Source organism: Plectropomus leopardus, chromosome 5, assembly GCF_008729295.1.
Source record: "Plectropomus leopardus isolate mb chromosome 5, YSFRI_Pleo_2.0, whole genome shotgun sequence".
NCBI classification, from domain to species: Eukaryota; Metazoa; Chordata; class Actinopteri; order Perciformes; family Serranidae; genus Plectropomus; species Plectropomus leopardus.
This window is the reverse complement of record NC_056467.1, coordinates 13,930,621-13,957,280: the sequence shown is the minus strand read 5'-3', so window position 1 is coordinate 13,957,280 and position 26,660 is coordinate 13,930,621. Positions and strand designations below refer to the sequence as shown.

General features: G+C 40.2%; 1 protein-coding gene across 1 annotated transcript; it reads left to right on the top strand.

Annotated features, from left to right (window-relative positions):
• Positions 1-1,007: 1,007 nt before the first annotated feature.
• On the top strand, positions 1,008-12,330 carry fzd4 (frizzled class receptor 4). The gene is made up of 6 exons (XM_042486881.1): positions 1,008-1,613; positions 5,843-5,980; positions 6,171-6,557; positions 7,109-7,254; positions 7,916-8,163; positions 9,208-12,330. Exons 1-6 carry the CDS (start codon positions 1,350-1,352, stop codon positions 9,624-9,626), a joined length of 1,602 nt encoding a protein of 533 aa, XP_042342815.1. The 5' UTR covers positions 1,008-1,349; the 3' UTR covers positions 9,627-12,330.
• Positions 12,331-26,660: the final 14,330 nt, after the last annotated feature.

The window sequence follows — 26,660 nt, the reverse complement described above, 5'->3', positions numbered from 1 at the left end:
TCTTTTGGTCTGAAATTGAATCTTTTTTGAATCTTGTTGCATTTAAACTCTGGGCAAAGTGACACTAGAATATGGTTTCAGGTATTTGTGGTATTTGAAAAGGTCTGTGGAGCTCTTAAGTTGAGTTTGATTACACCTGGCAGATGCTTTAAGAGCCTCTGAATTGTACAAATCACTTGGAAGAAAACCCAAATCAAGTATTTGTCAAGCTCTCCTCCTCCTGAAATATTTGCAACAAATCCAAAGCACTTTCTCACCCAAGTCCACTCTTACAACACTGAAAAGCCAAAACACTCTTCACTGCTAGTTTCATGCTGTAAAAGAGAGGTCTTCTCCCAGGGTGCCACGAGCAAACAAAACCTGTCCAGTATGCGCATTCATTGCAATGCAAAACAGATTTCCAATGCTTCAGCATCACTTAAGGCCCTACTTTCAATTACAATGTCACGAGCACTTAGAGCTGACGGGCCTTTAGAGAGGGAGAGTGGAACCTGCGGTGAAGTTCCAGACGGGCTTAAAAGACCATTAGGGACTTTAAATATAAAATAAAAACACACTCACGGTGAAAAATCAACTTTTTCAGATGCTTATTTTCTAAAAATACAGCCAATAAAAATATATGAAAGCCACATCAGCCAGTATAAATACAGGTTCTGGATATTGTCAGAATTAGTTGGGGAGTGCTTGCTGATTTTCTCTGCAGGAGGAGGGAAGAGGAGGGAGCACAGTGAGGAGAGAGGAGAATGGGATGAAAGAAGAAATGAAACAAGAAGAGAAAATGCTGAAGAAGAGGAGAGGAGAGGGGATGGGGGGTAGAGGGGAGGAGATGAGGTTCGCTCTTCTATTTTTCTCTTGGATCCCGCCCTCCTGGTCAGGGGTTGGTCAGGGAAACTAAACTCCCGCGCACGGATTGGTCGGCTCTCCTCAGGACGGGCAAAATAGTCTCTCCTCTCAGACACAATAAAGTTTAGAGCTGGACGCTTACAGGCGCAAAACCAGACCGCTGAGTGTCGGCGCTGCGCTGCGCTGCAATACACGGAGTTTATAACGGGAAACAACGCAAGAAGGATTTATCTAAATGCATTTTTTTAAATCAGCAGATGCGCAGGTTATTGTAGTCGGAAACACGCTCAAATCCTGCAATGATTCACAGCTGCGTTATGGATATTTTAATGCCTCGTTGGATACTATAAGCCTCCAAAAACGCACGGACTACACGCGCTCCACTGCTGCTGGACTATAAACACGCGCTGCTGTTTCCAGGGCGACCCAACCTAACTTAGTGTTAGAGGAGGATATAAACTGTGCCAGCAATTCCGGAGGGCAGCCGCTCAGTGCTCGCGGTGACCATGCCCGGGATGGCGGTGTCTATCACCGGGGCAGCCCTGCTCCTCTTATCCGGGCTGGTGGCTCCGCTCTGCGTGGTGCACGCTTTCGGCGATGAGTTGGAGGAAATGACTTGCGACCCGATCCGGATCAGCATGTGCCAGGGTCTCGGCTACAACGTCACCAAGATGCCCAATCTGGTCGGCAACGTACTACAGTCTGACGCAGAGCTGCAGCTGACCACGTTCACGCCGCTCATACAGTACGGCTGCTCTAGTCAACTCAAGGTAATACTGGGAATGATGGGAGACACGCTGAATGCAGACTGATGTTAGAATAGAAGAGGCAGCATGTTGCTAAAAGCACACTGTGAGACTGGGGAACAAATTTAGGAGCACTGATCCTGGACTTAAAAAAGAGACATGGCTGAGTCGACATAGTCTGCTATATTTGTGTGTGTGTGTGTGTGTGTGTGTGTGTGTGTGTGTGGAGGGAGAGGGGGGAACAGAGTGTGGTCCCAGACCACATGACGGGGAGCTACCAGCAACAGTGAGCCGTTCAGACTGATGGTGCCAGTAATAATTAGAGCATAATATAGGTTGGCCCCCAGAGAGTTAAAATAGGTGGAGGGGGTCCCTGCCTTTCCTTCCTTCCGTTGTGCCAGACTGTCATACTAATTTCTATGAAAATGCCCCCTCTGTCTGTTGACATTTTGAGTTCATGCCCCACACAGCAACAGCTGAGTCTTCAGTGCTATATACTGTACAGTCCTCTCGTCAACAATGGTGCCCTCAGTGTCCCTAACACAAATGCTGCTTGTTTGCCTAATGCACCATGGAGGAAAAAAATAGATTGGCCCTCTTCCTAATCTTTAGGATTTGACTTTGGACTGTAATTGGAAAGAAAGGACTGGGCAAATCAAATCAGTAGGAATGGAGTTTTTCTGTAATTAAGTATATTATATCTCTAATGGGGCGGGCACACACACACGATCACACCTAGAATTCATAGACATGAAACAACCTGTTTCCTAGATGCTCCTTTGTGTCACCATTTACTTTTTTATTATTTTGTGTCTTACTACGTGTATTATTTACTTCTTACTTTTCATATATTTTGTGCATGCAGGTGTTTGGTAGTAGGAGTAAAATCATATTTTTACATGCTAAATTAACCCATTGAAACTTGGATAGACATTAGTTTTCGTGTGCTGCATTCAGATGCCTTTCAAAAGCTATGTAATCCTATGAGACATTTATTCTGAAACCGTGCGGAAAAGGCAATGTGCAATTTGACAAGAAATGTCCCACAAATTACAAGATATTTAAGTTTAATTTTTCCAAAGTTCAGAAAATTGGGGTAAACTAAAATAAATAGGGAAAAATGTCCAGAAAAATATGTACACTACTATGTACTAGTTCTATGGTAACAATTATAATACAAAACAAATTATATATATATATGTATATATAGATATACACACATACATATACATACACACACACACACATATGTACACATACACATACACATATATGTATATGCTTTAATAATAATTTAATAATTATTTTCAGCAAGTTTCTTCTGGGTAATTTTCTTGTTTTTTGTTTTTTTTTAGTTTAAATTTTTTTTTGATATTTTATAGTTAAATTTCTTATACTAATTCTTGGGCTATGTCTTGTTAAGTTGCTTATGCCTTCTCCCATGTTTTTGCAAGATATCAAGACAATTTGCTCAGGTTTCAAAGGGTTAATGCAGCGCTCCAGAAACATTTGTGTGCATGTGTGTGAGACAGCCTCACAGAAGAAGAAGCAACTGCCCCGTGAAACCAAACTGTCCTCCTCCAGCTGAAAATTGTCCCGTAAGATTAGCTGACAACCCCCCTCTAACCCCCCTTCTCTTTCTAACACACACACACACACACACACACACACACACACACACACACACAGATGCTAAAGAGGGAGGAAAGGGGAAAGGGAAACCGTATCCCCTAACATTTGCTCTAATGGGAGGCTTCCTGACAAGTAACCGGAGTAGCTTTTAGCAGTGAAGTGACAATGCTCATGTTACCAACAGTAGGGGGGGCACTCAGAATGTGTTAAGTTACTGTCGCTGGTATAATTCACTGTGAGAAATAGCAGGAATGTATTTAATTTAACATCTTCTGCTTTTAGAAACATGGTTGTGAATTTGAATCATGTGCAAATAGCACAAACAAACCCTCCACTGATGCTCACACAGGGGGCAACTTTGTCAATTTGGTCATTTTTATTTGATGGAAAATTTAGGCACACAGCTCCAATACATGTGGTTCAGTTGGGGAACAAAGATTCTCTATTTGCAGTGAGAAACTTAATACTGACTCCGGATCAGCCAGTCTGCTCCATTTGCAGAGATAAAGCGGCGCGACAACCCAGATACTGATCAGAGAAGAGTGAAACAAATTGAGCATAAAGGAAGTTCCCCATGATATAGATAACTGATTTAGACATCACATACTTCCCCACAGTAAGGAGTTATTGTATCATGGTTTACACCCATTATCAAAATCAAGACTGTTTTTATTAGTTTGCATGTAACAGAAAATAGCTTACTGATTCTAAATCTCCAACTCATATAATTTATTCATCACATTTGTAATTTGTATTGCCCAAGATGAAGGTGGTGCACAGATGCACAACTTTTATGTTGTCTTTGCTTCCAGTTCCACAAAAAAAAAAAAAAAACAGTTGTACAATGTTTGTGTGTATTTATTTCCCAACCATGACACCCTTCTTGGATTCAAGTTTAGTTTTGGGCTTCGTTCAAGGGCTGATTTCAAGCTGGGATTTCTCTTTCACTCGATCAAGGCTCCAGGCCCAAAACATTTTATTCTCAATATGTTCCGTTAAATATTTTGGTATTTCTGAAATGAAAAATGGAAGAAAACTCTCCATTCTGACACGTTTTAGTAGTTAAAGTCTGCTATCACCATGACCAAGATTCTGGAGCGCATGTTTGTTTTCTTTACCTGAAGGAAGCTGAGTGAAATGTACTTTCTGCTTCTGTGTATTTTCACATCACAAGCCTGGCGCAATTTTACACTCCAGCTTCAAACAAGATTTCACCGTTATGGCATGAAGTCACGTAAAATTGCAACCTCTAGTAACCTCAGAGTACTTACTCCTTCAAATCACAACCGCCTCAAAGGAGTCAAAAGTGACTTCAGATGGTTCACTATCTTTATCACCCTGATTTAGATATCTATTTCAAAACCATTGCCATGGGACAGAGAAAACTGAGCCTTGGATTAGGGGGGATTATGGAGCATTACATGGCACATGCCCTCAGTGTTGTCAAGTCTACAGATTGTTTTTAAAGATGTAGAGTTGTGGGTGTAACCTTGGAGCAGGTTAGTGTTGGCCGCGGTGTCTTGACTCGAGTTTTGGAGATTCTTACGAGAAGTGAAAATAGAGAACCACCACAGGAAGAGGTGATGCAATGTCCTGAAAGTAAAGGCAGAGAAAGCAGCAGGGTAGCGAGTGGTATATTCAAGTATACAGAGGATCAATGCGTGTGGGAGCAGAAGGTGTAACCATCTACCAGCTGTAATCCTGTTGTAATATATAGAAAAATTGGCCCAGGGGGTTCTCACAGCACTGTTTCCACTTCTTTAACAATTTGCTACACCACTGACGTGATGAACCCTCTGCCTCACAGTTTGCTTTAACTCCACTGGAACAAAGCCTCCAGAGCAGAGTACTGGCATAATGTTGGATAACTGTTGCACTCTTACTGCACTTTTAGATAAAAATGGTTTTGGGATACTGTCATTTTTCACTCTTATGTCTCCCCTTAAGTGTGTTTTCTTTTTTTTGTCTCTCCATAAAAAAACAAATAGCTATTAAACACATTGCATTACTGTCGTCACAATACTAAAGTTTCTAATTTTGATACACTTTGAAATATTTCAATATTTGATAAATTTTCTATGTTTCAGTACATTTAAAATGGGAAATTTAAATTAAAAATGAAGCCATGGAATTTAATTTTTTTCACATTTTGTTTTTTTTTTTAATTTATTCTATCCAGCATTTTCTTCAGAATTAGAAACAATAATAAATTTTAAAAAATAATGTATGGTATGGTATGTTAAATACTAGTAATGTTTTTGTTTTAATCTCACACTTGCTTTGGCAATGTAGATCAATTTTATCCATGCTTATAAAGTTCAATTGAGTTGAACTGAATTAAATCGAAAGCAAGTGAGAGGAGGCGGGGCAAAAGGGGGCACTTCTGCACTGAAGATGTAACTCTGTTGAAGAGAAAGTGAAAAAGTTTATTATTACTGCGGAAAATGAGTGTTGAAATCATTTCAAATATTCAAAATCAACATGTAGTTGTAAATCAATATCTATGACAACACTAGTATGCTCTAAAATTTCAGAAAAGAACACATACTTTCAAGAATTTTGTAACACATACTAGGAGCAAATTGTTCAACTGGTGACCCTCTATCTCCATTTTTCTGCAGTTCTTCCTGTGCTCAGTCTATGTGCCAATGTGCACAGATAAGGTTCCCATCCCCATTGGCCCATGTGGTAGCATGTGTCTATCTGTTAAGAGGAAATGCCTCCCAGTGCTCCACGAGTTTGGCTTCATATGGCCTGAGGTGAGTCACACCATCACAAGAACAAATATATCTTAACGATGTTGATAATGAAATGTAAGAGACCAAAGTCATGAGACAAAATGTTTCTTGTATGACCGTTGTGTAAACTAGGTCAAAGCGTTGTTAATGGTATGTATCACAGCTGTAACAAGCAACCAGAATGCCATTAACCATCATTTGCCTCTTCCAGGTGCTCAACTGCAGCCTCTTCCCGCCTCAAAACGACCATAACCACATGTGCATGGAGGGGCCGGGGGACGAGGACCCACCCTACCAGCCTGTCCGCCATCCTCCCCACCAAGAGGAGTGTCAGGCACTGGGATCTGCACCTGACCAGTATACCTGGTTAAAACAGACAGAAAGCTGCACTCTCCAGTGTGGCTATGACAGTGGGCTCTACCGAAGAGGAGCCAAAGTCTTCACAGATGCGTGGATGGCGGTGTGGGCTGTGCTGTGCTTCCTGTCGACCACACTCACAGTCCTGACCTTTCTGTTGGATTCACAGCGCTTCTCCTATCCTGAAAGGCCCATCATCTTCCTATCTATGTGCTGCAATCTGTACAGTGTCGCCTACCTGGTAAGTGGGAGAATCAGTATTAAATTGTCCCAATAAAGTTCATCTGTTTGGGGAGAGTGAATAAAAAATAATGTATTAAAAGTACTACTAAAAAAAACAATAACTAAAATATAATTTAGACTAGTAGTTGTGAATATTTATTATGTTGTATATTTGAATTTTATAAGATATGTAGATACTATATAGATATGTGTGAAAGGGACATGCATTCTACTTTACCATGCCTTTTTTTCGCAACTGGCCACAAACAACAGATGCAAATTAGCCTACTAAGCTTACCTCATTTTGTTGTCTTTATTCCTGTTGATTAATGAGATTTCTCTAATAAACAAATTAAATTACAACAATTAATCAGTCAATTGTTTGGTCTATTAAATGTCATAAAATAGTAAAAAAAAATGTTAATTTGTTTAGTTCTTAGATAATTGATTCATGTTTATTTCAAGTTTGATTTGAGTTTGCTAGTAATGACAATGCCTGATTATGTGACTATATCTTTTATCGCTAAAAGTTTTTTTCTTTCCCCTATCACTTTCTGTTCTTTCCTACAGGTACGGTTGACTCTGGGCAGGGAGCGCGTTTCTTGTGACCTGGACGCCACTGCAGTACCAATTTTAGTACAAGAAGGGTTAAAGAGCACTGGCTGTGCCATAGTCTTCCTTCTGCTCTACTTCTTTGGCATGGCCTCCTCACTCTGGTTAGTACACACACACACACACACACACACACATTTTATCGTATCAGTCCTTCATATCTTTGTCCCATTGTCATCAACTGTTGTGAATGGACTTTGGTAGAACAATTGGAACACAAGACTTGCATCCTGTTTTCTTTAAAGTCCAACTATCCTGTCTTATAACCTCTGGACGAGATGGATTCATTTCCACATACAAAGGCAGACTTTGTAAAAAAAAAAAAAAAAGCCTCTTTTTGAGTGCATACTGTACTTCAGTTGCAGTGGAAGCACACTGCTGTCGCAGCTCTTTTTCTTCCTTTTCACTTTGCCCTCATTTTCCTGTTTGTCTTCACTCTTTCCGTTTGGAAGAGCAGCCGACTGAAAAGCCCGAGGACTTCACTGTCTCCTAAAACACGATTACAATACTCTTATGTAATTCGTCATTATCTCAGGATGAGCTAATTACAACAAGGGGATTTTATGGAAAAGTTATATAGAGGGCAAAGTGAAAGTTTTGAGCTCTCTAGCTGGAAACAGTAGCCCAGCGTAACCTCAGCATTTGTTTCCAGGAAACGTGACTGTTATTCACAACAGAAATGAATGCCAGTTCAGAAATCTGATAACTGCACATCTGAGCCATGTTTTGCTTCTTCTCTTACTATTCTTGCTCACTCCCTTTCAGGTGGGTGATCTTGACCCTCACTTGGTTCTTGGCTGCCGGACTAAAGTGGGGCCATGAGGCTATTGAAATGCACAGCTCCTACTTTCACATAGCAGCGTGGGCCATCCCAGCCATTAAAACCATCGTCATACTCATAATGCGACTGGTGGATGCGGATGACCTGACTGGACTCTGCTATGTGGGAAATCAGCAGCAGGAGGCACTCACAGGCTTTGTGGTGGCACCACTGGCCACATACCTTCTAATAGGTAATTACACAATGACAGCACAGCCGGTCTATCTATGTACATGCCCATTTCTAGTAAAATATAGTGCTTATACCAGAGGCGTGGACTCAAGCCACAAATCTGATGACTTTTGACCTGTACCATAATACCAATAATTCATAACTTCATAACTTCATAACTTGAGCCATTTGACTTAAAAAAAAACTTGATGCCTTCCCCACAGGCCCAAAGATTTAAATGATATTTTAAAACTATGCCACAAATCAATTAATTTGCGTTCATTTTCTGAAACAATACAAATTGACGCCATTTACTCATGGCAGGTCGACACACAATTCCCCAGTTCCAGTTGAATCAATGCGACAGCATCCAGTCAAGTCACAAAAAAGAATCATGAAGAACCAATGTTAAGTCACAAACTGCCATACAAAAACTATGTATGGTTGACAAAATACAAACTGCAAAGTGAAAAACATGCAGGTCAAAAAGTACGGGCCAAATTCAACACCTTCCAACAAACTCGCTTTTAGAAATAAATAAAACATTTTCTTTATACACTGCACCACACTCTCAGAGCACAAAGCATACTCTTGACATAGACGGAGTAGCAGAATTGCACATGCAGTGGAGGTGAAACATTATGGTTAATTGCAAGGAGTCCAAAAGTTTGCATTCAGCTGTAGCAGCTGCTCCTCTCATCCGTCAATATGATCTGATCAGCTCTGAACAGATTGACAGATTAATTATCCACCTCTCAACTGAAGCTTCCTTAAGTGCTGCTGAGGAAAAAATAATAGAGTCTAATTATCTGGGAAATACTGAGCACATGTGTTTGGACTCGAAACTCAAATTACCAAAGGAAGTGGAACTTGACTTGGAATTTGTCATTTTTGACTTAGGACTTGATTTTGTACATGAGTGCAAAGACTTGAGGCCTACTTGTAACTTGCAACCTCTACATTCATTCTTTAACATGTATATCCTCACTATCCTCACCTTTTTTGTGCTATGTGACGGTTTTTATTTTTTCACTATCTAATGATCCTTATTGTTTCTGAACATCAGGCACTCTCTTCATCTGTGCTGGCCTTGTGGCTCTCTTCAAGATCCGCTCCAACCTGCAGAAGGACGGTGCCAAAACAGACAAGCTGGAGCGTTTAATGGTGAAGATTGGCGTGTTTTCTGTTCTCTACACTGTCCCAGCGTCCACCGTCATTGGCTGTTACCTCTACCAGCTCTCTCACTGGGGGGAGTTCAGGGCTAGCACCCGAGACTCATACGTGGCATCAGAGATGCTTCGAATCTTCATGTCACTGCTCGTAGGCATCACATCAGGCATGTGGATCTGGTCTGCAAAAACTCTCCACACATGGCAGCGCTGCTCTGCGCGCCTGCTCAGGGACAGCAGGGCAAGCAGAGGAGGAAAGAGGGCGCCAGGTGAGGGTTGGATCAAACCCGGGAAAGGCAACGAGACAGTAGTGTGAGAAAGAAATGAGAGGGTGGACTTTTACCTTTTTCTCTGTCACTTCTGAAACTCACTCTGCCAAAGATGGACAGAGAAAAGAGGTGAGAGGGAGAAGCAGGAGTTTCTCAAGGAAGCCACTGGATGTAATGGTATCACAAAAAGCTCACTGAGAGTCTACAAGCATGCCTCACTCCCTCTAACTGCCTCTTACATGGATCAAGGAGGAGAAAATTGGAGGACTGGGTCATACATAAGTAGCAACAGTAGCCTCTCTACCTCTGTCAGACAGCCTTTGCCCAGAGAGATAGAGAAAGTGAAAAATGTGGGAGAAAGAGAGATGGAAAGGGCAGAAGAGAAGCATCAATATACAGACCAGACGAACAGATAAGCTGTGTAGCACCACGTCTACCTCTCTGCCTCTCTTTTCTCCACAGCCCTCAGCAGGAGAGACTGAACCTGCTGGAGACAGTAGCCCTCACACCATTGTGTCTTTTGAGGGTATTTTGAAGTTTTGGATTTTACACTGGAGAGTCCTTGTGCAGACATCACACAGATGTAGGTTTCCCAAAAGCATCTCAGTTCCTGTAAGGTTTTTTTTTTATCTCCAAACAGGAAAATTAAAATGAAATACCAGACCAAAAACATATAAAATCTAATGAAAAAATATAAAACATGGCCTTAAATCTCTAAAGTGTTTACATTCTAATTACATTATTATACACATTTGTAATGTTTTCTCTTTTGTACAATATGAAAGAGCAGGTTGTTTTTATAACTCAGAATGTTTTGGGAAACTAGCTCCAAGCTGTAACTGTGCACTAAATTTCTATACAATAAGTAAAGTGGCTGTGCTCGTCACAAGTGCATTAGCAGGGATGGCAGTGAACAAATCACGACACAGTATATTAATATGCAGAGAGCCTTTAACAGTTTGTTTCATTTTCATTGTGAATGCTGCAAAAAAAAAACAAAAAAAAAACACACTTTTCTTACAAATATTGTGAAGGCAAGGGCAGACAGAGAAACATAATGAAAAACTATTTTTTTAAATCTGTCTTGTACATTTAGGTAAAGTCTGTGGTAGATTTACGCACACCGCAATGAATCCTGGGAGCACCCCAGCTGTGCCTTTTATTGACTCATAAATGTTGCAGCAGTGAGGCGTCTGGGAAATGTAGGCCTGTGTGTGTTACCTCAGTAATCTACGGGAAGCTCGGCTAACTTCTAATGATGTGTGCAGTCTTTGTGGATACCCTGTACTGTATGTGCTCTTGAGTTACCATGAAATCCAGGAAATTAAATTATTCCCTCTGCCCTCTTTTCAAAACATCGGACCTGAGGCACGTCGAAGAATTAGAGGTTATTAGACAATCACTTGCCAAAAGACACATTATGCAATAACAAAGAGCTGTCGCAGATGTACTATACTATATGTAGGTAGGAATCAGTTCCCACGAAACATATCCACCAGCAGTTCTGATCACTATCAGAGTAATAACACCAATAATAAGAGACAGTATCTGCCTAATTATGTCTCTTTCCATCTGTTTGTATGCGTCTCTTGACTTTCTCTATCCCTGTGGTTTAATGAGGTCACCACAGGAGCGCAACGCATCTGTCCGTCTGTCTGATGCTCTAATTGGCCCACTGCCCGCCTGTTGCTTTTTAACCTTCTCTGCTGCAATATGGCTCATTTCCCAGACAATCAAATTATCAAAAGTTTATTGTACTTTATATTTCAGAATTTCATGGATGATAGAATTGAGATTTTGCATTTTCTCTTATAATAAGCATCTTCCAACATTTTAATCTTACAATTCCTCTTAAAAACTGCTTATAGAATGCACTATAAGCTTTAATTACAACAAGTTATTCCTGGTCGCAAGGCTGCACTCACAAAATCCTTCAATTTCTGCTGTGTACTGTATATTTGCCTGACAATCTATCAAAGCTCTTGCGTTTCAGTAAGTCTTTGATTGTTTAATACTTAGCAGGTGTCACATAACACCCTCTACATTTAAGTAAAATTTGATTTGGGGCTATTTTAAAGTATAAGGGCTTAAATAAATTGGAGCTTTGGCCCCTGTGTGTCAGCTGAAACCAGATAGTGCCTAAGCCAGCCTGTCACATGTATTTTTAACATAGAAGGGGACAGAAAATAACTTCAGTGTGCACTGCCTTTTTCCCAAATTATACTAAATGTAACAGCACCCTTATTGCATTCAAATACTTTTGGTGATTCTGGTGAAACCTAGAACCCTGTAAAAACAGTGTTTCTCATACTAGTGTACCTTGGCACACTTATTAAATTTCAAGAGTCGAGCAAACATTACATTGAGTTAAAGTGAATTGAATTAGCCTCTGACCATCTCCCCTCTGAGCTAATGCAGTTCCCTCTGAGACTGAAGTGTTTTGGCCGTCTATGGTGGTATGACCACACTGAGCTTCAGGTGACATTTCCAAACAATCACTGAATAGTTGTGCCTTGAAACATGCTGAGTGTGTGCCACAGCCCTAATGAAGATTGAGAACCACTGGTAGTACAGATGTGTAAATGCTTTTTGAAAAGCCCACATATGCATTAAATTTGGGGGTCGGTCTACCAACGCTGATCGTAGCCTCTAAGATCTAGACTGTTCCTTTGTATAGAAAACTCATTGTCATGATGATGTCATCAATGTATTGTAAAAAAAAATGCTAATTTATCCTTGTAAAAAAAAGTGAAAACATTTTTTTAACTTGTTTGTTATTTAAAAACACTTTTGTATCAGAAGAAGATGATGAATAAAAACTTTTTGGTTTCCAATATGAGTATGCAATTTGACATGTGTTTGAATATATATACACGTGTGCACCAAATATTTTCAATAGCAATAAGGCTGCATTATTTTTTTAGAACAATTAATCTGCTGTTTTTATTCCAAGGTCAACTGATTATTCTTTGTCAATGTAAAAAGAGCCTGTTCCAATTTCACAAAGTTCATTTTAACATCTTTGAATGTTTTGTTTTGTTCAACCAGTAATTCCAAATCAAATTATATCCTGGTAGTATTCACATTAGATTAAAAAAAAAAAACAACAAAAAAAACCAAATGACAAATCCTCACATATTTTTTTCCTTGAAAAACCATTAACAGATATGCAGATTGACTCTGTCAACTGACTAATCAATGAATCAACTAATTGCTTCAGCTCTATATAGAATTACATCTACACCAACATCCAGGGTCAAAGATTCAGAGCAGGCATCAAAGAGGGGTCAGTAGGTAATGAGTAATCAGTGTGTCATGAATAGATATCCCTAATAGGCTTGGGTGGCATGAGATGAGAAAGATGCCGATTACAAGTGCTGGAGATAATGTTACAGGACTTGTAAAAAGGAAAATAGACTCTGCCCCTTTTTGAGAGTATGTTGGTCACAATGGCAAAGGTGAGCCAGCCCACACGGACAAAGGTGTGTGCCTCATTTGCCTCAACAAAGTTGTTGCTTAAGTAGACAACACATCAACCTCCATTCACACCTCAAAGTGCATCACAAACCACCCATCATCTGTCATACAACTGTCAACTGTCATAGGATCCTCCAACATGAAGGGCAACAATTCCCTATGAATTCATTATTCTATGGGCCATAGTTATACAAACCTGCCATTCTAGTCTAGTCTAAGAAAGCTAATTACATATAGACATGATTCTACAGGCTAGAAACACATATATGCTACAATAACCCCTATCACAGCAGCTCAGCGTTTACTTTATTTTCTTTAAAACGCAAATACTATCATATACTTGGTCCTCTGTGAAATGGTATAAAAAATATAAATACCGCCCAAGCTTAATGTCCATGCCTTCTAAAAGCCACTGAATGAGTGAGTGCTGTTTTAAGTTCACACTGCATCTGAAACTGGGTTGAACAATGCTGCCACCTCTTGTCTGATGAGACAAATTAACTGTCTTTGTTTCAATATGCATTCATTAAAATTTCACATGCAGTTATCTGTATGGCAGTGAATCTGTTTTGATCTCTTTCACATTTCTCTATAACAGTTACTTTGGGTTAGGATAAGAAATGCTCCATAACCACTAAATTTGTTTAGAATCCGCAGTGGAAACACAGTGATTATACTGTGTAAACATTACTGTACCACCAATCACATCTCATCAGCTATGAACTTACAACCTCTCCAACACACACGCTCACTTACAGTACACACAGGAACACTCACGGACACGCACACACCTCCTCTCACTTCAAAATTGGCTGTAATTTGGATTTTACAATTACACTTAATGCAGGCTGGGCTGTAATTTACCAGCGCAGGGGTAAAATTGCATTTGGAGAAACTGATTAATTCTGTGCATGCTTGCGTGCGTGTGTGTATGTGTATGTGTGTGTGTGTGTGTGTGTGTGTGACACGACAAAAGAGAAAGAGAGAGAAAGTCCAAATATCTAAGTCCGCAGCTCAGATTGCCTTCCTGTAATTTACTGTGAGTGAATTGAGTGTTTGTTTAAGAATTCACTCAAAAGCCCGAGGTAAAGGGAAAGTGACAGCATCTACTGCTCTATTGTTTCCAGATGTGGCTCCACTAACACACACACACACACACACACACACACACACACACACACACACACAAATGCAGTACATGCACAAGAAAGCATGTTCACAAACTGACATGCACATTCACACAAACAGACAGAAAAAGGAGGAGTTAAAAGAGCTCAATGCTCCGAAATGTATACCCTAAATGGTGGTTTCTGTATACAAAGCGTGTGTGTGTGTATGTGTGTGTGTGTGTGTGTGTGTGTGTCAAAGCACACAACCGAATGCCACAGGTCATTTTATCTCCAGGCTTCTCCTCCCGGGCAGCAGTTTCCACAATTCTGTGGTTCTTTAGAGATTCAGTAACTTGTCACACAAACAAATCTTGAACAGCAAACAGTTCACCCTAAATGTTGATTTTCCGAACTTAAAAATAACAGAAAATTACACCTCTCACTTTAATTCTTACTCACAAATGACAGCTTTTACCAAATAACCTCTGGATCTCCGCTCCTGCGGTGACATTTGGACACGAGCAGTTCACACACATGCACACTCAGTAACACACACTTTGTTCCACTCTGTTAGCAAGCAGCACATTAGTACACTTTTTTTTTTTTTTTTACAAAGCCAAAATGTGAAAGGCCCTATTAAAATTCCTTGGACTAATATTCCTGGGAATGTATTTTTCAGAGTTGGCTTCCCTTGTGTGTTACTGTGTGTATACATTTGTGTGTGGCTGTGTGCGTGTAAAGGGGAGAAAGAGATTGGAATAAAAAGTGAGTGAGAACGAGCTGGAAGGATGCTGAAATAAGGACCATGAGACGGAGAAGTTCAAAAACAAGAAAAGAAGAAGTGAAAGAAAAGGGAAATGTGGTGACAAAAATAGAGAAGAGAGAGAAAGCGAGAGTGCCAAGAAAAGGGAAAAGGAAATCTGTCATCCTCCAGCAGCAGAATGCTGCAGCTGTTCCCTCTCAGCAATGTTGAAATCATTTTCCCATTCTGCTCAGCGTCGACGCTGTATGAATAGTTCAGAGTAATGGCCACCACTAGGGATTCTGGGTGACGTAGCTGTCTTGGTCAGAGAGCCAATTTGGTGCACGAAGGATTTGTAAATCCTGGTTCTCCAGCCAAACAAGCTAACGAGTTGAGAATGAAATCCAAAAGCCCGGCCAAGAGAGAGATTGGAGAATTATTCACCATCAAGCTGAAACAGAGACCTCTTTATACATGGCAGGGGGCGTGAAGGATTTTTTTCCATGATAGACAAAAATGTACTCGGTATGTTTATGGTCAGGTTAGATATTACAAAATGCATATTACTGTAATGTCAAAGAATAATTTTAGAATAGCACATTAAAGTATCATGTTTAGATGTAGTGTAGCAATATTGGAAATATACTGAACATTAAGGAAATGCTAAGAAACACATTACACTTATAAGCCACAACAACATTCAGTGGTGAATTGAATGAAATTGATTATCTCGTTACAATGCAATGAAACTTTGGGTCCTGGTATTCGTGCAGATGCCACTTGACATGCTCCACCCACTCAAACACCACTGCAGATCACATACACCTGTTCATGGCACAGCCTTTCCTGTTGTTGCCCCCCTAGCAGGACAGTGCAGCATGCCACTTCACAAAAACTGCCTGAGGAATGTGTCAGAGAGGTCAGGGCGTCGCCCTGGTCTCCAAATTCCCTAAATCCTGATCCAAGCGAGCATCTGTGGAACGTGCTGGTACCCCACAGGACTCAAGATCCACCACCTGCGCCCTGGTGCCAGATACCACAGGACACCCATATGTCCTGTTTCCACCTCAGGAGGTCAGAGCCAAGTCCAATTCAAGGAGGCCACAGCGTGGATCGACTCTGTGTTACTGAGCAGGGGTGAATTTGTAGGCCAGATCAATGTGTTTAGGTTTTTGTCAGGTTCCTTAGGAGTGCCATTGCCATGAGGGGGTGTACTTCTCTGCAACTGTTTTGGGGTAGGTGGTGTCAAGAGAATCCCAGGTTTCCCATCAGAACACTGAATTGTAAAGAGATGATCAATGCTATTCACACCGTGTCAGTGGTTTTAATGTTGTGGCTGTTCAGTGTGGACCATTCAGATATGTTTTGTGGCTTTACACAGAGAGCAACAACTTCTATTCATAAAAGATTTCTGCCTCATTTTTGCCCTTAATATTCCTCACAGAGTCATGATATCTCAAAACCTTTCAGTCCCTGAAACAACCGACACTGGACTGAAACTAATAAAACCTGCACTTTACACATGACGATTTGATGTTAATGTGTGAACGGTGTTCAATCTCAATGTAACAGTGCCTTGTCCATTCATCACCACCAGATGTCACTCTTTGTCCAGCTCACCCAGTCATGTTCCCATCTCTCCTCTTTTATGCTCATTTGGGTGAATCAGATACTAGAAATATTAATTAACCACAGACATTGCTCACACAAATCCAACACATCACTACAAAGCCCATTTTACTGAGATCATCAACTGAGAAATTATCAAAATTACTGTCTCTAAGTACAATTTTGAGGTACTTTACATCAGTTTTTTTCTGTGTCGCTCCTTTAAACTTCTTCTTCACCACATTTTAGATTTATCTTCTATTGCACTTTCTGCTCCACTACATATCACATCTGTTGTCACACATTATTTTGCATATGAAAGAACCTGCACTAAACACAGGTGCTTCTAATTACTTTTGCTAATTGGACCTCTAATCAGGTGTAAGATGGATGAAGCTATGCCATTATGTAACGTCGCCATACTCTATGTACTAATGATGCAAAAGAATGATACAAGTGTGAGTTTTCCTGCCAGAACAGGTAAAACAAAACCTACAGATGGGTGGGAGACTTGTCAATCGTGCACAGTTCGGACACGCCTACACAGTCTTGAGAGGGTCAGCATAAAACCATGAGTGAAAACACACTGTGTGGGTGGACTATGGATGTGCAGGGGCTTAATGTTTTCATATGCAAAATATGTAATCAAAATAATGTGTTGATCTATCTCCTAAGGTACATAAAGAGCACTCAGGGGTGCAATATATTGTGTGTAGAGATTCTAGTGTTGGAAGCAATGCAAATGTGTTTTCGTGAAAACATGGAGCAAGGCTGAGTGATTCCATGTTATTTCAGCAGCACATCTGTCAACTTTAGAATGTCAACCGGTCAATATTGTCACTTCATCTCTCTCCGTCTCACTGTCACAGACAAACACGCAGACAGAGAGAGGCCGAGAGGGAGAGAAAATGAGAGAGAGACAGAGTGAGTGGAAGAGAAAAGAAAAGAGAAGGGAAAATAAGGGGGGGTATGAAGAGGGGAATTACAGTGGCGGTGTTGTGTGGTTGTGGACAAAACTCAGAGAAAAAGATGGAGGGAAGAGTCTAACAAGCGGAACATAAATGATGCTATTGTTTTCCTCAATCAGAAAGCCAGTTAAGCCAGCCAAATGACTGGAAATGACTCATACAAACAATCTATCTCCAAGAGCCCGTCTGGGTTTGTTTCCCATTAGTTTTTTCCTGTATGTCTCTGCTCACAGAGTACAGAAATAGAAGTCATAGAGAGACCTAGCTGCTCTGGACGTTTATTTTGATGATTTTTGATGATTCTCGATGTTCTGCTGGTTTGTGGTTTACACAAAAACAAGTCGGTTGATCTCATCACTGCACTTAACTGCCTGCCATCAACCCGAGCCCTCATCAGGAAATTGTTAGTTGTTGTTTCTGTGTCATTACACACTTGATAGCTTTTTACTATTTTTTATTAAATGTAGTGCTGTTTTCAATATTTTTCAAATTATGTTCCTCCATTTTTCTTCTCATGTGCTTTAACTCTTTTTTTCTGTCTGTTTCTATCACAGTAGTATTAACTGTTTGCTATGTTTGCCATCTTACTTACATCTACTTACTTCAATATCAGATCGAATTACTGCCAATGCATTAACAACATCAGTCTCTTCCAGGTAGACAACTGACAATTAATTTCTAATAGGGAGATATGTGAAATTGGCAAACTCGTTTATTTCTGCTGTGCTTATTTTATGTACTGTATTGTTTTGATGAACCAAATCTACTGGCGTGGAGACAATGGAAACAGTGAAGCCTACTGCTGTGGAAGGGACGTAGCAAAGTGTATTTTATCCACCTAAAAATCAATCTTCGTTTAAGTTTAAGGAGTATTTTCTCTGTTTTACCTTACACACTAGCTAACAATAAATGCCTGAAAAAAATGTAACCTCAAGAGCAACAGCAGTTGCTTGGCTATCCAGTTGCTTTGACTTGGTACTTCTAAATATCAGTTCACTTAGATGATCATTTCAGAGCAACCCACTTTAAAGTCCAAATTTTTATTACAAATTCAGGTCTCTTCTATAACATTTGCAACATCTACACAGTTAGCCGATAGATTTGAGCACAAGTTTGTGTGTTTAGATGGCTTCAGTATGTTGTGTTGACACATTATGTGCCACCTCGTGTTTGACAGTGATTGTGGGAGTGTGTGTGTGTGTTTCTGTACTCTCATGGGTCAGTGACTTTGTACTGCCAGTTTTACACTTTGGACGCCTGAATAGCAAAGAGACAATTAGCTAAAGCCTATGATCCAGGACTCACTATGCACTGCCTATTAGAACTGGTCTAGCTGCACCCCTGTCACACCAATATGGAAATTAAATGGCGTGCGCACACTGTGCACTCATGCGCACACACAAACACATAAATACACACACACATTAGCAAATCAAAAGTCATCAGATAAGAAATAGAAATGCAGGCAGAAGAAACAAGGGAAGAGACAGAACAAAGGAGAAAGAGGCCTGGAGGGTAGATGATAGTATCTTTTTTGATGCATGTATTATCAGCAACATATGACCTGCAGCATCCAAAGATTATTGATAACCCATATACAATTATCAAACTAGTACTGGAAACTCTATGTACTGCCTATTTCCTGTACTCCCAATTCAAGTGATTAGTGTAGAGTGGAATAAGAAACATCATTTGGGCCACAGCAACAAAAACATTTACTGCAGTGATACATTGTAATAAAACTCAAATCAACTGTGGTCTGGTTGGGGTTTTACTGCAACGCTACCTCCAGCCTTAATTCTAACCCCATGTGACACTGTCAGCTTTAACACATGAATACGAAGTGAAACACTGGTTTAGGAGTGGGGACATTTGTTAGACTTATTTTTAACCTGTGGCACATATTCAAAAAGGCCATTTGTGATAAGTATGTCACAAAAATTGCCCCAGGAAACACGGTGAAAGTTCTAGTGGCAGTTTTCATTTGAAATTCCTATAAACCTGGAGTGGAGTGAATATATCTAAAAATCCCAGGACTGACATTACGGCTGTTGATGCTTCTACTGTAATGAAAATAGTGTTGTCATAAAAACAGCAGATCTTCATGAAGACAGATGGAGTATTCCTTCCTTTCTAGCAGCATTCTTATTTTAGATCTGTTCGTGTTTTACCAAGGCTTCTCCCTCCTCCTCTCTGTTTGGCTGCAGCTTCTTGTGCCCTTTCTTGTGATTACATTTTTATCAAATTTGAGGTATAATGTTTGAAGCAGGCAGCTTTTCTGAAAATATCACAGCTGGCAACATATGAGCAGGCCAGATACAATGCTACATTTTCAGACAGAAACCAGCTGGGCCACAGTGGCAAGGTGACGGCTAATCTCCTCTTTTACTGTCAGTGGCAATGATGCTCTGGCATGATCGCAGTCCGGCAGGAAATTGAAGAGAATGGATTTGTTTTAAGCAAAAAACAACAGAGGAGACTGTTTAGTTTTAGTTGCAGACCTTCAGCTGTAAAAGATGACAACTTCAGGTGGTTTGTGCACAAACTGGACCCTACTTATATCACCTTCATCAGGCGTGTGCAAATGTTGTATGTGCACACTTAAATAAAGTAAACAAAACATTCAATGTTTTAATTGGACGATCATTCAAACTCTCCAGGCTCTAATGGGGAAGCACCAAATACTACACCACTATAAGTATAGATGCATGCCTGCTGTTTTCCTGTTGATCATGAATTAAACAGTTTTGTTTTGGGAGTAGAAGAATTGCCAAAGAACCATACTGCCAAATCAGAGCATCTCTCATAAAGGAGATGAGCATCAGGGAAAAAGCGTTATGCAATGCGACAAATGCTGCTGCAAATTTGAAACTCAGCCATGCAATTTGCATAGCACATGCAATGAATCCAGTCAATAAAATGCTTCCGCTTGTAATGTTTCTTGAATGATCATTTCAAGTAACAATATCTGGAATTGTCTTTCTACGCAACATTGGCTTAAATTCCAGGAATACCATGACAGAAAACACAAGTGCAACTGCTTTCCAGCCAAGCAGCACATTCATTACTAAAGGTAAATATAATTCACGTTAGCACCACACAGGCAGGCTTAGCTGGTTTTTTTCTTTGACTAAGAAAACCTTAAAAAACACTACAAAAAGTAAGTAAAAATGTATTATTTTATCATTTTTAGATGATGACAGACAGATACAGCATGCTTTTTTAGACTATTTTTCTACACTGTATTCAGTCTTGATAATAAACAGTTACACGCTGAAAACCCATGTACGCCACCTTTTCTCCTATAGTGCAGCATGCAAAAGCCATTGCCTCAGCCCTGGTATAACAACAAGCTACCCCCCGATGACTGCAGAGGAATATCACAATACAGGTGAGTGCTTCAGTGTGCCGTCATCCTTCACTGATGCCACCATGGAGCTGTCAGAGGAGGAGAGAGTGTCTGGCTCCAATGCAATACCACCATCAGAAATGATTGAATAGTCTGTCCTAGAAAGAAATCCCTATTGTGGACGCTCATTGCAGTCCACCAAGGAGAAAACCGGAGTACACTGTCAATGACAACAACGCTGGACCCAAGATTTAATACCAAGTCATTTTTTTAGCTAACACAGAGCTGTGCACAGGCTACTATACTAAAAAATATCAGATCCCTCTGTATCATCACCACCATGACTGAAAACATTGTTTCCATCTCATGTTCCTCTACCTGTAGCCTCCTTACATGATCTATTTTATATAGTGTATTGTAGTGCTTACACATAATTATATCATGGAAAACAAACGATCAGAAAGCCCATAGTATTCATTGTCAGTCTGTCAACATTCTTTGTGTGGCGCCATCTGGGTGGATATATGGAGCATAACAGATGGAGACGGTGACTGCTAATGCAACAATGCAAAAACAAAAAAAAGTACTTCCTCACCTGCACCAGCTGGTCAGAGTCTACACAAAGAGAATACATTATGAAGAAAAACTTTTTATGGCTTTATTTTGTATGTTTGGTGCCAAAGTCTTAGTGCTGATGTCATTCTCTTGTCACCTCTCCATATTTTTGGGGACACATAAGCACTGATGACTCATTTGCATTGGCTGCACATTAAGCTATCATTCTCTGGCTTTGAAATGCATTTATTTCCGTGCTATTTGAGTAATTAAATGCAACATCTTTTCAACACAACTTTTCTTGTGTTCATAAGATATGAATCACCCATGAAAGGTTAAATACTGCAGAACTCGCCACTCAGACAAATGGTATCTCAAGACTTTACAGCAAATCCAACTGCCCTTGACCAGGGTAGTAGTTACTAACATTTAATTTATTTACAGATTCATCTGCTGATTATTGTCCTGATGAATCATTTGGTCTATAAAATGACAGAGAAACAGTAATGGACATTTTTCATAATTTTCGAAGTCCAAGGTGGTGTCTTTAAATTTATTATTTTGCCAGTCCAAAACACAAAGATATTCTATTTAATATGACATTTCAAAAAAAGCAGGACACATCCTGTTTGAAAGACCGAAAACAACACTTTCGGCCTTTTAAAAAATTACTTAATTAATTATTAAGATAGTTGCTGATTATTTCAACCAATGAATTGATAAGTCAACTAATTGTTACAGCCATACTGAGAACAAAGAAGTTACACATTCAGTTACACTAAAATTATGCATGAAAAGGGTTTTATGCCTAATTCTGATATCATTTTAGTGACAATTCTTAGATTTGGCACTTTTAAGTCAAACACATAAATTAAAACAAGGGACTTTTATATTTGTGTCTCAGAATTGTATTGCTGGCATTATTGGGCGGGATTTATAACACCATGAAGACAGCTATGAAAGTAATCAAATTTGCAAAAAATACTTTGATAGGAAAAATGTGGAGAAACGTTACACTTATTGGAGGCCAATAAAAACTTTCTTTAGAAGGGTGAGGTTGTACTGGGGAACTTTAGACTCCCTGCTTTTCACTCACTTTTACTGGACATCCCATGACGAGCATGACTGACAGACACACACTAGTTGTTAGGAGTTCAGAACGGCAGACAAGTTATTCTCACGAGAAACGTTCAAAACTTGTTGACATGCAATGAAAACATGAGTCATGCAGTGTATGTGCCAGTCTCCTGCCCTGCTCTGCCTCTCAATTCTCCTCTCAGTCAGGTAGCGCTGCCCTGGCCAAGTGATGATGTAACAGTATCCAAATAAAATGCCCTTGAAGCTGACAGCTCTCTGGTTCAAAGACTATGAGGTCTAATAAAAGCTGACACAGCCACATCTGTGGTTACTTATTAGTTATTGCTTTGGGGGAAAGTACGGAATAATCAGCCGGAGCAAACATTAACATTAAACCAAAGAACCTACTGTATGAATATTGAAATACATGATGTAACAGCTGGCTGTGTGTCATCTCTGATTTAATGATGTAGTGTGTGACTCCTGTTTTCTTTTCTTTCCTTTTTTTTGTTTATTAGGCCCTCTAATATATTTACATGACATCTGATAATGCAGTTCTAATTAGTTTAGCAGCTTTCAGATATACAGCAGCACAGTGTCTGCTTCAAGAAATGCACAAGGATGGATAAATCCTAAAGGATCAGGCAGTAAAAAACTCATTACATTTAGATTGAGCCTTGGTTCTGGCAGGCTGCCTCTCTGCTGTCTGAACTGACTCACCACCAGAGGGTGATCAGTGGGCAGCGCTGCACAGTTTTTCTGATGATCCATGCCGATGTCCAAAACATATGCCTTCAGGTCTCGTTTAACAACTACCGAGTTAATCACCCGCTCAAGGAGTTCTGGCACTAATTGAACTTATAAACCGCCATGTGTCAGGGCAATAGATGTGTTCTGGACAGTCCAGGGACAACACACTGAGATTGGCTGCTGTGTATCGGTACTTAATATCCCACTCCACCTCTGGCTCCCTTTTCTCCCAAAGAGAAATGATGCACCAAATTTCCTGAGCCAGCTCATGCTGTCACGTTCCACATTACGTTATGCTTCATCTGAGGCTGTTCTGCCCTGTTCCCTGTAGACACCGCCTCATCCTTCACCTCACAAATGGGCAAATATTATCTTTTCTCCCTGTGCTGGAATAGTCCCGGGTAATACCGGGGAGTCTTTGCAGGATCCTGCAGTGCAAGCAGGTAGTGTGAACATCAGTTCATCACTGGTATGTTCTCCACGCTGGGATTTGCAATGACTGAAACCACACAGACAAGTCTGAGACATTATTGTACCAAAAAAAGCCAAAGTACATACACACACAGAGATGAATGTAAAGTGCACTTATGGCTTTGAAGGGAGACTCTCTTGGAATACATAATGACTCCCATACATGCAGGAACACCCGAACACACTGACGTGGGTGATCAGTCCTTTTTTACAGCAACATCTTGGGAGCGGTCTGCAAGAAACTGCGGTAGATTTAAATGTCAGGCAAAGCTTTAATGACAAAGCTTTTAGAACTGAAATGCCAAGAAAATCTAGCTGCAGTCGTGGCTCCACAGACATACACACATGGATACACACACACCTATTAACAGGCACACAATGCCAGTGCTTCTCCACACTTCCATTACTTTGCACTTCTCGTCTCTGTTTCCCTTTTCTCTTGGCTCCTATTTCATAGTTAGGACAACAATGGCAATGTCAGCAGATCAGTCGTCCATCTCACCAATGCTTCAGTGCATGACAAGGTGTCTAAATTTGAGCTCTAGCTAACAGTTATTCTCATCAATTATTTTGATGAGTATTTTCTTGTTTGGTTTACAAAATGTCAGAAGTTGCAGTAACCTTTAATGTCAGTAACCTTTAAGGCCACAATGAGCACACAAAAGCCAAAGATATTCAGATTATAATGACATAAAACAGAAAGATGCAGAAAATCCTTAAATTATTAAGGCCGAAATCACACATTGTTTAGCATGCTTACTTGAAAGTGTCTTAAACAATTAATTGATTATATACAAATAGGTTACATTTAACTCTCTGTCAATTGACTAATCTTTTCATTTGTGCTTTCAAATTATGAATTTTTCTAATCAAGGTTAATTGGGGGGGACCATAGAGCCCATTTAAACTTAGATATTATTAGGTCAGAGGTCAAAGGTGACACTCTGACCTTTCCTGTAGCATCACATTCAGCACAAAACTTTCCCTAATGGACAGATTTTAGAGGATCAATTTTAAATTTTGTAAGCTTTGCTCTAGTTTCACCGTCAAGTCCAGTCATCAAGTTTGGACACATGATACCTCATAATTTCATAGGCAATTGAAAGAAAATGTGCTTATTGGATTCATATCCCTATGCCATTTAATTTCAGTGGTAGCAAAGCAGCCCTTCGGAGAAACTTCATGCTTTCAGATACAATAACGGCAGTGGTTCCAAATTTTGTAATTGGCTGTACGATGTCAGCCTCATAAGTATCGTATTGTTGAGTGTAACGCTGCCTCGAGGGGTTTTCCTTTTCCACTTTCCCATATATACTCTTCCCTCTTCAGCTTCAGTTTCCTTTTCAATTTCACACCTTCTCCCTCCTATAGGTCACTCTCCTCTCCTTTACCATCACTTCCCATTTCCCATAACCTCTTGTTCCACATTTGTAATCCCCACATGTACCCGTCGTCTCTGCTTCCACCTTAGCCTCATTCCCGGTCAACCCTTCTCATCCCCTCCATCCCTTTCCTCCTATCGAGTGGTGCTTAAGGCCATAATCTGTCTTCCAGTGCTCACTGCTGATTGGGTCCACAGGGAAATGGCAGCAGGAGACAGGTGGAGCGACAGGGCAGCTGTGACTGAGAAATAGATTTTGTGTGTGTGTGTGTGTGTGTGTGTGTGTGTGTGTGTGTGTGAGCCAGTGTGAGAAATGGAGGAGCATCCGAACATAGAAATGAGATCTCTTGCCCTCATTTAAATTAAACTTTTCTCTTCTTGTTATCTCGCATGTTTCTGTCAAACAGGCTCACACACACATGCTCACTCTTTCCAATAACCATACAGGAGTTGCATGCATTATGCATGAATGTGGATGAAGGAAAGGAACAGGCAGGTAATGCGTATCTGTGAATGTGTGCTGGGCAGTGCAGTGTGACCTATCGGTTATAGACTCCCGGTTTAAATCCCCCTTTTTTTAGACGGGTGCGTGGCTTAGATCGATTCCTGAGATATATAAGAGATGTGTGTGCTCAAGCACAGCTGTGGTTCACTCTTCATGTTCATGTGAACATAATAAATCTGTGTCTGGCTGCTAAATCTGTGTCTGTTTGTGTTTGTTTATGTGAGTCCTGGATGTTTGTGGTCCAATTCATTCAAACAAACTTTACAGCAGGAGAGCTCATTTAAGTCCAGCAAAGCTCTCACACAAACTCAAGAGGGAGAAGGTATTCTTTGCATATTAAAAAAAAAAACAACAACAAAGTTCCACAAACTTTAAAACTCCAACCATATGACTGCACAAGGCCCACATATGAAGGCAAGAAGTTAAACTCCTTCTTTTAAGACAAGTACTGTGTAGCCTATATCATACAACCGTGGATGGATAAGTGAATGGGCCGACTGAGCACAGGCCTTAGTGGCCTAAAGTGTCAGGGGCACCACCTGGCCTTTATCTGCAAAATGTCATTCAAACTAACATGTACCAAGCAGAAAGAAACATCAAAACACCAACAAAGAGACAAAAAAAGATCACAAAGGTAGGGCTGGGCGATTATACCTAAAATCAATATCATGATTAATTGAACATTCTACCTTGATAACGATTAATGAGCGATTATTTGCCCTCATAGTTCACTGACATAATTTCATTTGACCATGGTGTGTTGGAGTGTAATACACATGATGCATTATTCTTTAGCAAACTATCCAGCATTATATAAGAATGCAATGAACCACAGAGACACAAAATAACCACCAATAGGGGCAAAACAACCACACTGAGACACAAAATTATCTCAAAGATGCATAAAACCACAAATACATGCAGAGCAACCACACTGTTACTAAACAACAAACAAAGAGGCAAAACCATTATAAAAGCAATGTGTGGGAGAGGTGGTGAGGCCTTTTGCATGTGTGTGCCCAGGGGCCCCATTGTGTCATTAGTCACCCAGGCATACAAAACCAAGTACTAATTATAACTTTACAGCCA

What these genes read in the sequence shown, in the direction of transcription:
- fzd4 (XM_042486881.1), top strand. Translation starts at nt 1,350, where the DNA reads ATGCCCGGGATGGCGGTGTCTATCACCGGGGCAGCCCTGCTCCTCTTA. An exon ending in GCTGCTCTAGTCAACTCAAG is followed by an intron (nt 1,614 to 5,842) that starts GTAATACTGGGA and finishes ATTTTTCTGCAG; the next exon opens with TTCTTCCTGTGCTCAGTCTA. An exon ending in TGTACAGTGTCGCCTACCTG is followed by an intron (nt 6,558 to 7,108) that starts GTAAGTGGGAGA and finishes TCTTTCCTACAG; the next exon opens with GTACGGTTGACTCTGGGCAG.